The 16,561-nt window shown below is 49.2% G+C and overlaps 1 protein-coding gene across 1 annotated transcript in view; it reads left to right on the forward strand.

Moving 5' to 3' along the window:
- The window catches only part of GPATCH8 (G-patch domain containing 8), a 70,072-nt gene that overhangs the window by 21,261 nt on the left and 32,250 nt on the right, over nucleotides 1-16,561 (forward strand). The window contains exon 2 of the mRNA XM_066587286.1: nucleotides 4,473-4,547. Coding sequence (XP_066443383.1) covers nucleotides 4,473-4,547 — 75 coding nt within the window. The remainder of the gene's footprint in view (nucleotides 1-4,472; nucleotides 4,548-16,561) is intronic.

A 16,561-nucleotide genomic window follows, 5' to 3' on the forward strand; every position in this document is an offset into this window, starting at 1 on the left:
AAGGCGCACAAATATGAACTCCCTTCTTTTAAATGCAGTTTTTCACGTGAACGAATCACTGCAAGTCCTATTATTTGGCGTTCTCTCGCCCCACTTGGGACCGTCAATGACCTTGTGCTGTAGATTCACACCTGAGTGGAAGGCAATGTTTCCCATTAAATAATAGGTAGCACTTGCGATCCCAATCCGCTTGTGAAACACGTGCCTGGGGATCGCAATGTCACAGAAGTGATGTGAGGCTTTTTTGAATGGAAACTGCCTGAAATCTGCGGGTGAAACGTATGTTGGCGAGCGCGATATCTCGGCCCAATATGGCGCTCACTCGTGGGAATGCAGCCTCCATGTTCCTCCGGTGTCTCTCTCCTGGGACGGTTCTCGCAGCTCATAGGGTTGCTTTCCTGAGTCCTCAGTCGGCTCCAGATTGTGAGCACGCTGAAGCCATCTGCAGCCGCTCGTCCTGGACTTATTTTGGAAAAATCGCCTCCTTCGCTGTTGTTTTTAATTGGCGAGTGGGAGGCTGCGATCACAGGCTGTGCGCTCAGCAAACGGAGAAAACACCCAGCTGCCTCATCCTCGCATGATCCAACTCGGGGCTCGTACACAAGCCTCCTTCGTGCCCGTGGTCCTTGGTGACTAGTAGGAACTGTCAGTCGTGGCACCAAGAAACTGCTACGCACTTCCGTATTGCGTAATACAGTAATATTGGTCTAGTCTTCAGTGGAGCCATTCTGTTAGTAGAACTGTAGAAGGCAGCCGCTGTGTGAACCCAAGCCATTGGAGAGTAACACTGCCCATGCACAGGGAGATTTGGGGACACAGACTTCAGGCCGGACTCACATTGTCAATTTCCTCGTACGAGATCCTGCGGATTGCGATAGGGACGAATTCACACAAGTGACCCGTTATGTTCTATATTACACACGGGCGATTTTGCTTTGTCTTTTAGACCAAGAGTCCGAGATAGAAAAATCACAGCATGTCCTATTTTTTTTTTTAGGGGGGGTGATATCGCCGTTATTTTCTATGGTAGCTAAAAAAAAAGTGGTGTTTTTTTTTTTTTTCTTAACGTTTTCCTGATAAAACTTGATTTTCGTGTGTGTGCAATGATGCAATTTTCTTGCAAAATGCATCGTCCATGCAGGCAAAATCACAGGTTTGCAAGTGCAATATCGGTCCAAGGATAGTTGCTGAGCGGTGGACCCCCATCAAGCCACCGATCACTAGATCTGCCGGCACACTGTCGGTTCTTTGGTAGTTGGAACCTTATGTGCAATAGGCTGCTTCTCTTGCATTGAAATTAATGGGCGTTCTACCTTCTGTTACACTTCTATCTCCAACCCTTATGCAAACGGAGCCGTCATCATCCAACCTGTTGCAGTGCGGGGTTGAGATCAGGTGATCGTCAAAGATCTCAAGCAATGAACCCCCGACCAACTATTGAAGGCCTGTGCTGAGGATAGGTCTTCAGCAGTAAAATCTTGAAAACCCCCTTTAAGCTGTCCATATATCTTCAACAACTGTTGGATGAACGACCATTCCCCCCGACAACTGTATCCCCAACTGCCCGCCCCAACTGTATCCCCAACTGCCCGCCCCAACTGTATCCCCAACTGCCCGCCCCAACTTCGGCCAAATGGTTTGTGTTCTTGGGAAGGTAACAGCCTTGGCAACAGCTTCTCTTCCGAGGAACAAAAGGAATTGGCAATGAAATTCTGCGTTCCTGATCCTTCTTTCCCCTGATGTCTGTTGGGGGGAAAGTTGAGCCGCCCCGATACACGTTAGTCATCCAAGCCCATGTATGTCAGCGGGTCTGGCCGACTAAAGTCTAAAGGTCCTTTTACACGAAGCAGTTAATCATTGAAATGAGCAAACAAGCGAGCGGGTCATCGGCTGTCAAGCGTCCGGTTACACGCACAGATAGTGGACATTTTTCGACATGGCTCATTCAGTCCGTCGTTGGGGAGTCTAACAATGCCTGGGAATGGTTTGTGAATGACTGATGATCGCCTTTTACACGGAACGACTGGCAAATAACGAATGGTTATTGTTGTTGATCGTTGGCCGTGTTTACGTTGAACGATTATTGTTCATTTTCGCATGTTTTAACGATTATTTGAAGGCTAATTGTTCTGTGTAAAAGGGCCCTAATATGTATGGGGGCCTAAGTGCCATGCTGTGCCCCCTGGGCATTTTCAGCATTACATGTGTTTTCAATGGACGGCAGGCAGTTTGCTTTTGCCAGACCTTTCTGGCAGCACCTTCTTTCTCCTGAGAACAAAAGGCTCGGCCCCCACCCTCTTACCTCACACATCTGCTGTCGGGGAGAGTTGGGAGATCTTCATACACATTATGGTCAGCAGGTTTGGCCAACCTGCTTTTGGTGTGTATGGCCGTCTTAAAGGCTGTACAAAGGTTTTCCTGCTGAAAACTAAGGGCCCTTTTACAGAGAACGAGAATCGGGCCGTTCTAACGAGTGCTGATCGCAAATCGCATCAGTCGGCGCTCCCTAGAGGATGGCTGGTGTGCGGGCCTACTGTTGTTGCTATGATCCTTTATTCCCTACTAGGTGGCACATCCCGCTGTTTACATGCGCTGCCAATTGGTGGTCAGACTTCAGATACAAACCGCTTATGAATGACCGTTTACTTGTTCATCGGCCGTTTGCATCAGAAGGACCGATGATCACGGGATCGCTCATGCCTGATCATCTCCTTGTGTAACAGACCCTTAATGCTGGTTCCCATGGGACGCTTTCACTGCAGAAATCTCACGTTTTTTCCACAGCGAAAAAACGCGGGATAAGCGCAGCTTCAAAACTCACGGCCCTTGGCCACAGGTTTTGGAGCCGCATGCTTTGTCATTGCGGCCGGCTCTCCCATAGAGAGGAGCGTGGCTGCAACGGGGAAAAAAAACAGAAATGACATGCTGCTTCCCGAGCATCCACGCTGCAGTGCCGGCTTTGCCGTGACGGATTTTCCGCCCCGCATGGACAAGACTTTTGACAAATCTTATCTACATGGCTGGCCAACCCCAGGTTAGCGGCCGCAGGCGGATCCGCCGCGGCAAATCCGCCCTGTGCGAACCCAGCCTGACTGTATGTACAGCTAGGCTATTAACCCCGTGACCCTAAAGTGCATACATGAACAGCCTCCAGTGTTGCGGTTTGTATGCAGCAGGATCGGGAGCCGGGTACTGTCTGTCTTTAACTGCTAACAGCCACGATCAGCGCACTCACTGATCGCAGCTATTAACCCTTTAAGGCCCCCTGTCCATGACCGTGAATTCGCCGGCAGTAAATCGCCGGCGAATCACGCAGGCTGAAGCTTTCCATAGCGTTGCTATGGAAAGCGCCGACCTCCTGTCCACGAGCGGCCGGCAATTCACAGCATGCTGTGAACTGCCCCGATTCTCTGCGGTCAGCCTATCGGCTCCTGCTCCCGGGCGGCAGCTCCCATGGCGGATATCCGCCGCGGGATACCGCAATGCCCGTGGACAGGGGGCCTAAATGCTCTGATTAGAGTCTCTCATTCTCCCCTCTGCCGTTCAGTTTTCAGTTGTATCTCTGCCTATTTGGATAGACCTAAAATACTATATACTGCAATAATGAAGTATTGCAGTATATGGGATAATTGTTCAAACGATTTCAAGTTCCCTATGAAGACAAAAAAAAATGTTGAGAAAATTATTTTTTTTAAGATAATTTCTTAAAAGTAGTACACCAAAAAAACCTATATAAATTTGGTGGTGGTGTAATCGTACTAACACGCAGAATAAAGTTGTCATTTTGGTTGTTGGCTGTATGCCATAAAAACTAGTTGTACTTTTCCTTTCTACTCCGCTTACAAACTTGTAGTAGTTTTTCAGTTTCTTATATGGTGCATTAAATAGTACAATTGAAGTATACAACTTGTCCCACAAAACTGATGCGCTCAGACAGCTGGTCATCCATAGTAGATCAGCAGGGGTCTTTCATCCAGGGACCCCACTAATCAGCTGTTCACTGGTCCGGAATACTCTTGCGCTGATGTGATATCTGCAGGAAGCAGATAGCTCCGTTCGCACTGCAGTGGCCATACTTGGTATTGCAGGCCAAGTTTCCATTCATTTCACTTGGCCTGCAGTAAAAACAGAGCTGTCTGCTTCCTACAGAAATCAGCTCATCACTTTAGCACACTGGCCCATCAAAGAGCTGATTGTCGGGAGTCTCAGGTGATGGACCCCTGCCAATTTACTATTGAGGATAGGCCTTCAATAGTTTACAACTGCCACCCCCCTTTCTTTACATCGCATTGGCGAGGTCTAATAGAAGTGATCACGCTGGTCTGACTGTAAATCCTTTTTATCCCGCTACTGTGACAACGTATCGTAGTAAAGACCCCGGTTCTACAAATTCAGTAAAAGTCCACGTTACCCATAATGCATTTGAAACCAAAGGAAGAGAACTGACTTTCCACTCTTGTTTTTGTCTTCAGGGTAACCATTTTGATCAGTACGAGGATGGACATCTGGAGATTGAACAGGCCTCTCTGGACAAGCCCATTGAATCGGTAAGAGAAGGCACTTTGGGCAGGCGTTTATAGCATTGTTTCTTTTTGTTTGCCCAACGAGAGAAGAGCTAGCGATTAGACTAGGAGATGCGGGCCGTCAGCACGGGAGACAAACATTGGTGGTTTATTATTTTATATTGCAATTTGGCCCAAAGTATTAAAAGTGCTCTGCTTATCTCCAGAGGTCAGGGACCTTGTATGAAGGCTAGCCCAGGGAGAGCTGCTTATATTTAGTCCAGTCTGGCACAATTCTCCTTTATTTACCGTGGGGCTTTCACCTATGCATGGCGGAATGCAGACAGTTTGCAGCCTGAGGGTGCTTTTACATACAGGTTTTGGGGGGGTTAAAGCCACAGTTTTTGGAGCCGAAGCCCGAGGTTTATCCAGCAGTAAGGAGAAGTAGACGTCTTTTATATCTCCCAGATCTTCTGGCTTTTGGCTCAAAAAAACTGCACTAAAAACTGCATCTTTCTTCCAAAAAAAAAAAGGAAACCTGTGTGAAAGCACCCCAATACACCCCTCCGATCACCCTCTTGTCTGGAGGAGCCTTCAGTAGACATGCTAATGGCTCAGCCCAAAACGTTGTCTGCTTCCACTGTGTGTATGTGAGAAGTCTACTTACGAGAGAAATGCACATCGACCCTCAGCCGGACCCTGCAGTCCGGACCACCGACTTATTCTTAACCCCTTGGTCGCTGCCTCAAATACCAGCTCTGATTTTATGAATCCTCCAATGCATGTAATACCAACACGATGCAAGGGCTTGATCCAAATTCTGTGTTTTTCATGTGGACAGGTTTTTGGTTTTTTTTTTTCATATACTTCGTCTGTATTAAAAACGCACTTCTCTGGTCTCGGTGAGGACGGGGCTGCACCTGCCATAGTCCTCAAAAAACTGCTAATCTGGCTAAGGAGCAATGTGCATCTCCCTGCTGAAGTGTAGGTCTGTGTTGTGTTTGTGTGTGTGTCTGTGTGTAGATGGTTATACAGAACTTTACACAACTTTGGCCCTATCTGGCCTTTCTCTTCCACAGCAGTTGATCCCAATATTAGCTAAGCTGCTCATGACCTGGTTTGTATTGCACGCTCTGCCTTTTTTAATTTTTTTTTAAATTTCTTTTATATATTTCTATATATTTATACATTTCCTTTATTTTTTTTTTCCTTTAACCGCTCACTGCTAGAGGGTCTGGCAATGTGTGGTTGTTGCTGTGCCTCCCAGCAGTGAAGGGGTTTATACTCTAGGACTACTTTCCTCCTCTTTCCCCTACCCTCCTCCTTTCTGTTATGGTCCAGTGAACACCACGTATATATATTTGTGTGTATATATTATCTCCCCTTTCTCTGCTATGTGCTGGCATGTTGCTAGCTAAAGTGCGCACAAGGTAATGCTGCAGAGGAGGACACCGCTCCACACAGGGGTTCGAGGAGGACACCGCTCCACACAGGGGTTCAGGGAGGACACCGCTCCACACAGGGGTTCAGGGAGGACACCGCTCCACACAGGGGTTCAGGGAGGACACCGCTCCACACGGGGGCTCAGGGAGGACACCGCTCCGCACGGGGGGTTCAGGGAGGACACCGCTCCGCACGGGGGGTTCAGGGAGGACACCGCTCTGCACGGGGGGGTTCAGGGAGGACACCGCTCCGCACGGGGGGGTTCAGGGAGGACACCGCTCCGCACGGGGGGGTTCAGGGAGGACACCGCTCCGCACGGGGGGGTTCAGGGAGGACACCGCTCCGCACGGGGGGGTTCAGGGAGGACACCGCTCCGCACGGGGGGGTTCAGGGAGGACACCGCTCCGCACGGGGGGGTTCAGGGAGGACACCGCTCCGCACGGGGGGGTTCAGGGAGGACACCGCTCCGCACGGGGGGGTTCAGGGAGGACACCGCTCCGCACGGGGGGGTTCAGGGAGGACACCGCTCCGCACGGGGGGGTTCAGGGAGGACACCGCTCCGCACGGGGGGGTTCAGGGAGGACACCGCTCCGCACGGGGGGGTTCAGGGAGGACACCGCTCCGCACGGGGGGGTTCAGGGAGGACACCGCTCCGCACGGGGGGGTTCAGGGAGGACACCGCTCCGCACGGGGGGGTTCAGGGAGGACACCGCTCCGCACGGGGGGGTTCAGGGAGGACACCGCTCCGCACGGGGGGGTTCAGGGAGGACACCGCTCCGCACGGGGGGGTTCAGGGAGGACACCGCTCCGCACGGGGGGGTTCAGGGAGGACACCGCTCCGCACGGGGGGGTTCAGGGAGGACACCGCTCCGCACGGGGGGGTTCAGGGAGGACACCGCTCCGCACGGGGGGGTTCAGGGAGGACACCGCTCCGCACGGGGGGGTTCAGGGAGGACACCGCTCCGCACGGGGGGGTTCAGGGAGGACACCGCTCCGCACGGGGGGGTTCAGGGAGGACACCGCTCCGCACGGGGAGGTCAGGGCGGAGCCAGCCACATGTGTATGACCTGTTCCCTGGTGGGCTTGTAGGTGAAAGATTGTAAAGGGGAGAGTGCATGCAGGACAGCTCGGGGCTCTTCACATCATTTTGGCCATCCACTAAACGTATACGGTTTAATACAGTATTCAAACATATTGCTTGACATAACCGGAGAATAAAATTGATCAAATCTACTTTCCAAGTGCGACCTTCTGAGTGCGGCGGGCCTCTTACATTTATGTACTTTGTGGGGTAGAGGAGCAGACCATGCAGTCCCACACACAGTATATGCGGAGCATACGTGTCTCTTACATCAGCCAATAGAATCCTAAAGCTCTACATGTCCGGATGTTAAACAAGGGGTTACGCAGTTAGAAAACAAGGTTTTAAAATGTGTCCAATGCTTTAAAAATAAAAGCAGAGGTACTTACCTGTCCTCTGCTCCGGAGAGCCAGCGCTGCAGCCCCATGATCCTACCGAAACGGAGACCACATGACCGCTGCAGCCAATGAAAGGCCGCAGCGTTGACATTCTGAACTCCTGGCATCATGACGCCCAGTATGTGAGCGTTGATGCCAGGAGAACGGGTGGTGACGTTACAGCGGTCGCATGATGCCGTTTCCCAACAAAGACCAAGAGAGCCGTAGGGCTGCAGCGCTGGATATGAGGGCTGCGAAGTACATTTTGATCTTATTTTAACAGTTGGACCCATTTGAATTTAAAAAAACAACGTGTTTTGTAACTGGACAACCCCCTTTAACCCTTCCCAGTCCAGTGTCGGACCTTGTCCGACATTGAGACTTCCCTGCATAGCTCCCATGTGGGGCGAGGTCCGACGTGTTTCTAACACTATGCAGAAGGGAGCTACGATGCTGGATCTCTTCCGCATGGTGTAATATACTTATTAACTCACATTTAATTTTTAAAAAACTGCTAATAAAATCAATACAGATAATTTTTGTGCTTTCCCACCTAAAATAAACAAGAGCTGGGGATGATTTTTCCATTTAACGTATTTGCTAGATGTACGCTAAAAACGTGATGTGAACCGTCCCGGACCTGTGGCATCGGGTCCGTTAAGGGGGTTTGCACAGGGCAGATTTGTTGCAGAAAGTTTTGCAACTTAAAGGGGTTTTCGGACTAATAAATACGTTTATGGTGATGGGGGAGGAATCGGTAAGTCAGACAGCCCCTTGAAAATCGATTCCTTACATCCGAAGACGGGTTGTTTCTGAGACGATCACCTGGGTTGCTGGACGGACGCAGATATCACTCTAACAAATCTGCCGTGTGTGAACATTCCCTGAGCCTTAGGCTTCATGTCCACGGGCGTAATTGAATTGTGAAATCCGCGTGTGCGATCCGCAGTTCAATCAGGCCATACAGAAGCATTGGGCCTCCACACTTAAATATTTGCGGATGTGTTTTTTTTTTCCCGATTTGCTAATGACATGCACGTGAAAAAAAAATCGCAGCGTGCTCCATTTTACCACTGATCTCTATGGGAGCTTATGATCTGCAGTGCATCCGCAAATACGCTTGCGGATGCACTGCGAATATGAAGGTCAAATTCAATTAGGAAGGTGGGGAGAAGGCTGGGAGGTGGGGTTGTGCTTTAGTGTATCTGCGTGTGAAAAAAACGCAATCTCCCGCAAGCAATAAAAAAAATCAATTTATGGATAACTCGCAATGCATCCGCTGCGAAAATCCGCGCATGCCGTGGACACGAGGCCTTACGGTCATATCTGCATCCGAGCCGCCAGCAGATACGGCAAAAAATCCTGGCTGAAATATCGCAGCATGCTGCACTACTTTATTCGCTAAAATGTCGGTCAGAGAGCCGGACGCCCCCCGTTACAGTCAGTGGGGTCCATTCGCAGCTGGCATGTGCCCGATCCAGCAATTCTAATATTTTCCAAGGACGGATCCAAATGCAAATCACCCGGAACCCCCAAAGACACACAAGCATATAAGATCGCGTCTGTGTTGTGTCCGTGCAAAAAGGATGTTTTTTTTTTCAAACGCATGCCATACTTTTACGCCATTCGTGTGTAGTCCGTTTGTCTTTTTTTTTTTCTTCTGTATGTCTTACGTTTTTCATGTCCACAAAATAAACGGACCCAGTTCTTTCTTTTTTTCCCCCAGCATTCACGAAATACAGAGCGCACACAAGCGGCATCTGAGTGCTGTCCTTTTATGTTTTTTTTCCGCATCCCCATTAATTTGTATAGGTGAGTCTCATCTGCACATGGGATCAGAGTAGTGCATGCTGTGTTTTTTTTGTTTTTCTCACCATCTATGTGTCCCTGTGAAAAACGGATGTGTGATTTGGCGCACTGACTGCGGATCTGTGTGCTTTCCTAGTCATCTCCACACCAAATTCCCAGAAAACACGCATGTGGGACATGCAGACACGCTTGTGCCGTATTCTTACACTGTGATTTAATTCCGCTTAGACAGACTGATGTCGCAGCCACAGGGGGCGCACTACGGCGCTCAGGCGGAGAGGGTATTTGTGGGAGCGTTAGCCGACCTCTGCAGCAGTACCTGTGAGGAAGAGTGCAGGGTTGGGCTATGGCTCTTCTGCTCCGAGTCTACAGATCCTAGTCTCGGGCTCTCGGACGTGAGAGGAGTCCGCGCCCGCCCGCCCGTCTCCTGATTCCGAGCCCCACCGCTTGCTTTGTAAATTGTATTTTGCCATGTGATTCCTGCCCATAATCTCCCCTGATGAAAGTCTATGCGGCGGAGTCCATATATCATTATATCGGTGCACTTCTTCAGGTCTCGATTATAGCGGAACGCTGGGAAAGTCGACGGCATTGGGCTGTCGGAGCGTCGCCGTCCCTTCCAACGTAGCATCCCTCAGGGAATGAATTGGAGGCGATCCATCGACTTCCGAGTGCAGCCGGCGGGATCTGTGGACTCTGAGCCCGGCCCGGCCTCAACTTGACCGGCATTAACCCTTCAACTGCTGGAGGCTCTCATTTTTTTTACCACTATTAGTAAGAGCCAGCCAGGCAGTTAAGTAAAGAGGTTATATCTGCGCCAAGTTGGGTGCCCATTTGGCATAGCCTAACTCCACTGCTTCTTCTCTGTCCGGCCTTGGTGGTGTCAACTTGTAGTGAGCTGCAGGGTTTTGGTTTCGAGGGGCTGATCAGGGTCTCTCCAGCCCTGCAATATGCATGAGAAAATCCCCCCACAGTGAGCATTTTTTTTTTAGTTTTTACTACAGAGCACGCTGAGCCGATCTTATCACCCACTCAAGAGCTGGTAGGGGGGTGGAGCGAGGAGCGCAGGATATATGGAGGTGGCATCTGTTCACTCGCAGTCTGATGGCTCCTTCCAGCACTTGCCCTAAATTACACGTCACCACAGCTGTCATTCATCTCACGGGCCGCAGCGCCTTCCCCCCCCCCCCCCCCCCCTGGTGGCCATTACTTAGTCACAGCTGCCCTACACGGATCACCATCCAGTCAAATTTTCCATCCCCCCTCTTCAATGTAGAGCATTGTCCGAGAAATTACAAACGGCTATATTGTATAACACTACGTTGATTGTGCTGCGCGGCGGCACACAATGCATCTCCATTGTATCTGCCATCCCAGCAATGACCCAAGAAGTCATTCTATCGGGGGGCCGTACCGCCATCCTGCCCTTCACACAGTGCCGACGTCACATCAGCTTTGCTGCTGAACAGATTCATGCTCTCCGACTGGGTTGAATACCAAATAGCCGATGGGCGGGATGGGACCGTACCGTTAGCAAGAGGTGATGATGGCTGGATGATTGTTTTCCCAGCAGCCATTGCTCTTGACTGGCTCTGTAAGTGACGCAAATGTCTGCCCAGTGCATCCATCACCCCTCCGGGCCATCTTTTCTTTTAACTTCTCCATTTCTCCTGTCAGTCTTTTTTTTTTTCTTCTTTTTTTTCCTCTTCCCCCCTCTCCTGTTCTCCCCGGCACTCAGTCCACCCCTCCGATTACCCAGTTATTTTATTTTTTGACGATTACTTTGTCTATGCCTTTTCATTTCACCTTCCTGCTTTCACCTATCTTATATATATTAAGCCTTTAACTTGCAAGCAGTGGCTTGGTGACAATGCAAGAAAACAAAAACATTAAAAATACAAAAAAAAAAATACAAAAAAAATCTGTGTTTCTTACTGTGTTACATTTAATTGTTCCTTTTGACAGCCCTGTTTTTAAAGCCAGGTTCGTATTTCCACTCCACTTGTATTATCTTTTGGAAACTAGCAATGCTTCCCCCCCCCCCCCCCCCTCCCATTTTGTCTGTCTTTTTTAACCTTTTCTTGTAGAAAATTCATAGTGACCTTTCCTGCGCCCAAGCAGAGTGCCTCCCCTCCTCGCAGCAGTCTCTTCCCGCCACCCATGTGCCAGTATTGGGCAGAAATACCCAACTCGTTGCTTGTACAAGTTTAATGGTTACTGGAGTATTTTGTGTAGACCTAATGCATTACGCCTTTTACACAGCCCAATGATCAAAAGGACAACCATAGGTACATTCACAAGCAAACGCTTATTTGTTGGCTGTTCCTAGCTTTTGTATAGCCAAAAGCAAATAGTCATTGTTGGCAGCACACCTCCCCGTGTGAACCAGGGCTGTCCTGCCAACAGTTATGGAACTCGCCTCCCTCCCACCCTACATACAATTCCAGTTGGCCTATGCAATATCCTACCAAAAGTAGTATTTATTTCCATATGTTAATACTTAGTGGGGCTCCTTTGGCCCTAATGGCATCGGATACTCTCCACGGTTTACTTTCTACTATCGTCTGATATACTTCCCTTTATTCATCCTGCAAATGTCTGGCCAGTTCTCTCAGCAATGGACACTGTTCCTGACCCGCTGTTCTACTTCGTCCCAAAGATGTTCAGTAGGCTTCAGGTCGGACTCTGTGCAGCCGGTCCAATCGTAGAAAATCCGTATTCTCAAGCCAACGTAAAGCAGCGTTGGGTGTGTGACAAGGCACGTTGTCTTGTTGGAAGTATGGCCGACCATTCCCAGAGTATTGTCACATTGTCAGCAGCACATTATTGTCTAGAATGTCGGGGTACACCTCCGTGTTCATGGTTCTTGCCACTACAACCAATGGACCAAGACCATGCCATGTAAACCATCCCCAGACCATAACGGAGCCTCCACCGTACTTATCTGTTGGCACAACACACTCAGACAGAAGGTGTTCCAGGACCCCCCACACCCAGGTACGTCCATCTGATGTGAAGATGGAATAGCGCGATTCATCACTCCGTAGAACGTTCTTCCATTGCTCAACTGTTCAAAGGCTACGCTCCTTGCACCATTGTAGACGGGCCGATGCATTGCACTTCATGATTGATGGCTTGTGTGCAGTGGCATAACCCTTATATCCAATAGCGTGTAGTTCCTGTCGTAAACTATGGCTGACAGCTCCAATGGTCTACATCTTATGGTTCAGGTCATGTGACATGCTAATAAGACACGATCCATTCTACTGATAGGGGGGGTCCAAATACTTTTGGTAGGATAGTGTACAAAAAGGCCAGATAATTGGGTGCCAATCTCGTTGATCGGTGCTTGTTACATGGCTCAAATTTAGCCGTGTAAAAGGACCCCGAAGAGCCTTTTACATAGTCTGTTTACTGGGCAAGAAGGTTAAGAACACTTATTTACCTGAATCTCAAGCTGTGTGAAGGTACACCCAACCAGCCAATGAGTGATTAGGCCATGTAAAAAGACATTGAGTTTGTCCATATTAATTGATGGCCTATATTAGGATAGGTCATTAACAGTAGATTGGTGGGAGTCCACTGCCTGGGACCCTTGCTGATCAGTTACACTCTGGGCAGGTGCGCTCATGCATTGAGCTGATTTCTGTGAGAATCAGACAGCTCTGTTTCCAGCTTAGTGGTGAGGCTTGGTATTGCAGGCCAATTTCCCATTGAAATTAACGACCTGTATTACCAACCCTGGTCATTGCACTGGAAATGGAGCTTTCTGCAGAACTCAGCCAAGTGTGCCAGCCCAGCGACCAGCTGATCGGTGGGGTCCCTAGCAACAGAATGCATTGGTTGGCAGCACATCTGATATTCACACATGTGAGTGTGCTGCTGATCATTATTTATGCTTGCAGAGAAGGCCCGAACAGCTAACGCCTGTTTGTCGGCTGATGGGGTGCAGCGTCACAGAGCCCAGTGATCGGGCAAGCAAACGTTCTTACGAAGGCTCTTGCCTAATCATCGGGCTGTGCAAAAGGATCTGTCTTTCACACATGCCAATCCAGATTGTACAAGAGATGAATAATCGCACATACCATCGCTTGTCCCCAGTTTAACATTTTCGGACACATCTTCCATTGACAAGAGATTTGCGGTCATCGATGATATAAATATATAAATAGAATTTTTTAAATTTTTTATTTTTTTTCGGCCGCACAAAAGACGTCATCAAGTATTTGCCAGCTGATTGGCTGCTGCTTCGTGTAAACGAATGTTTCTGTGACATTGTAAAAGCTCCTTAATTGTCCCCATAAAACGCCCAGTAAGGGGACTTTTATGTATAATCCCTGTTACCCAAACAATCGTCCCAGCGACTAGTACTGCTGTGCGTTCACACAGGAACGTTAGTCGCTTAAGCGAATGGAGGCGGAGCGCGCTGGGGGTCTCTTCGGGCCGCCCGCTTCCATTCACCGTGAAGACGCGGTCGTATAGATGCCACCTATTTGCAACTGAGCGAGAAGTCTCTTCATATCGGAGCGACTAGCAGCTAATGAGCAATTTCTCGCTCAATTCCCCAGTTGGCTTTCGCTTATGTCACGCCGGTCATAGTCATTATTACTGTTTTTTTCGCCCAATAGTTAGCCCATGTAAAAGTACCCCAATATCTTCTCAGACTGACTTCCTAGTTCGACCTCCAGAAGAATAGAAGTATTCCCTCGGTGCATCGGGCACAACTCCGAAAGTACCCAGCGCATTTGTAAGATTTTAGTTTCGACCCCCGATTGTGCATTTCGTGTGATATATCCCTGCGGTGCTCCTCCAGGACAGACGTCATCTCTACAGGCTGCCCAGGGGTTTCCCTCTTTATTGCTGCCCTTGGTAGATGTCCTGATGCGGCCGTTCTCCGACGGTATGAAACAAGCCCCCTGTTCCTTATTTTGGCAGACCCGGTGTTTTTGTAATAACTTGGCAGCGTAAAATATATTTTGTCTCTCCGCGCCGCATCGGTCGGATTCTTGCCTCATTTTCTGAGCAGTGGGCTCTGTGATTTAGCATCGCCATCAAGCCGTTAGCTTATCCCCATAACCTGGCGGTGGCTGTTATTAGTGGGTACTTATCACCACCTCCCTACTCTGCAATGCAGCCTTTGTGCATAGGAATGCAGAACAAGCCTCCCTTCTATGTCCTGCTATGTTCCACCCTGCAGTATGAGTCACCCATCTCCCCCCACCCTCAGCCTTTCTCTATTGTTCCCCCCCCCCTTCCTTTCATCCTCGCTCTGAAATATCGTCTCCGCTGCCGTCTGTGGATTCACTACGCGGCTTCTAAACAGTTAAAGTAGCGATCAAACAGTCGTGGACGCCAAAAAGCAGTTATTGACTTATGCACTTATTTACCGACGGCCATTCACTTGGATTTCAAGGAGACGCCTTCTCACCCCCCCCACTCAAGGTTACTTCAAGGTCACTCCTAGCGATCAATTAGATATGTATAAAGGGGAGATGAGACACTCTGCTGGGACCCCCTTATCCTCTTGCCTCTGTTTTGCTTTATCATTTGCACTTGAACATCCTTGGCTGTTAACCCCGTCCTTGTCCTGTCTCACCCGATGCATTAGATGCTATGCAATCATTCATGATCCTCATTTCATAAAGCCAGACCTGCAGGTGTATCTCTCCTGTTTTACTTCTATCCCCCCCCCCCCCCAAACATGATTACTATTACTCTACCTAAATAACACTAACACAAATGGTTTCTTCTGAAATAAAATATATATATAACGTTTTGCTGCATGCTTTTAGTTACGTCTGGTCTAAAGAGAAATGTAATGAAGGAAGCTTGTTGGAAGCCAACTGGTATCTACCTCCGTAATCTACTTTTTTTTGCTATTCCGGCTTCTCCCACAATCTTGTTTGTTTGACAATGTCCCCAGGAAATTGGGTGTGCTGTCCCATCGAGAGCTAATGAGAGCCGACCTTGCCCACTCCACACATGATCACCACCGTGATTGTTTACCTACTCAGAACTGATTATGCAGCAATGCCTATAGTCCTAAGCTTTGCAGTACATGCTGGGGCATGTAGCTCCACTGACAAGGGAGTTCATTCGTCGCATAGCTTATTGTCTGGTATATATCCAAGCACGTACACTGCTCAAAAAGCTAAGGGAACATTTAAAACACATTTTTTTTTAAACGGGAACTCTATCTTTCCTCCTTAGGGAGAGCACCTAGAAGGTGAGTGAGGAGACTTTTATAAGGCCATTCATGCTCCTCTGGGTAATATGCTAATAAGGAAGATGGAACAATACCTCTACAGTGCCACCTATTGGAATGCAGCATTCCTGCAAGTCAATGTTACTCTTATGGAAGCCTTGTAACAATGACTGGGAATTGAAAGCCAGGCCAGAATCCATACACAGACAGCTGTTTCGGGGTGTTTGCCCCTCATCAGTGTGCCTCATCTGAGGTATTGTTCCAGCTTCCTTATTTGCACTTAAAAAAACCCCCAAAAACCTTAACATGTCAAAAAAATGTTTTGATTAGAGGGGGTCTGGGTATGGAGACTCTTCCTGATTGCTCAAATAAAGGGGCTGCAGCACTCACCCCCCTTCGGCTGTCTTCGGCCACATGTCGGCTGTTCTCAGCAGCTGAAGGCGGACGCTGTAACTCTTAGACATCTGTGTCCCTCTTCAGCTGCCGTGAGGACCCAGGAGGCAATATAGAGCTCCAGTGATGGACTTGCCAGTTCTGGGGTTCTCTGGAGAAGTCCAGTCGGGCTGCACGGTGCTGGGCTGTGAGCAGGGGTCCCACTACAGGACGTCGGGCCCTCGTGGAGTCCGTTTGACAGTTTAGGCAGAGATGTACAGACCAGTAGTCCACTGGAGGTCATTTTGTAGGGCGCTGGCATCGCTCCTCCAGTCCGGAGTTGGGTTGATGCCCTCCAGCGCTGTCCAGCTCTCCTCATGTCTTGGCCTATGTCCGGGTATCTGCTCCTTGCTCCGGAGACAGTTCTGCAGGCAAACCTTCTGGTGGCACGTATGGATGTGCCGTCCTGGAGGAGCAGGGCTACCGGGACAACCGGATTGGGCTGCAGGTTGCGGCTCATGTATCAGTGATAAGGACACCAGCAAATGCCAAACTAGAGGAAAATCAGCCAGGAAGGAGTAGAGGAATTGTCTCCAGTCTCTTTCCGGGGTCTCACTGTTGGCCTCCAGCACTCCTGTTGTGAACTGAAGCAGGTGAGATGGATTCGCAATCTCTTCTGCTTCCTAGCAATATAGATTGATATCCCTGAAGCGTAAGGATACTTTTACACTGACTAATAGTCGACTAAGTCATTGCTCAAAAGAGCAATTAC

This window comes from Eleutherodactylus coqui, chromosome 13 (assembly GCF_035609145.1).
Source record: "Eleutherodactylus coqui strain aEleCoq1 chromosome 13, aEleCoq1.hap1, whole genome shotgun sequence".
Classification (NCBI taxonomy): domain Eukaryota; kingdom Metazoa; phylum Chordata; class Amphibia; order Anura; family Eleutherodactylidae; genus Eleutherodactylus; species Eleutherodactylus coqui.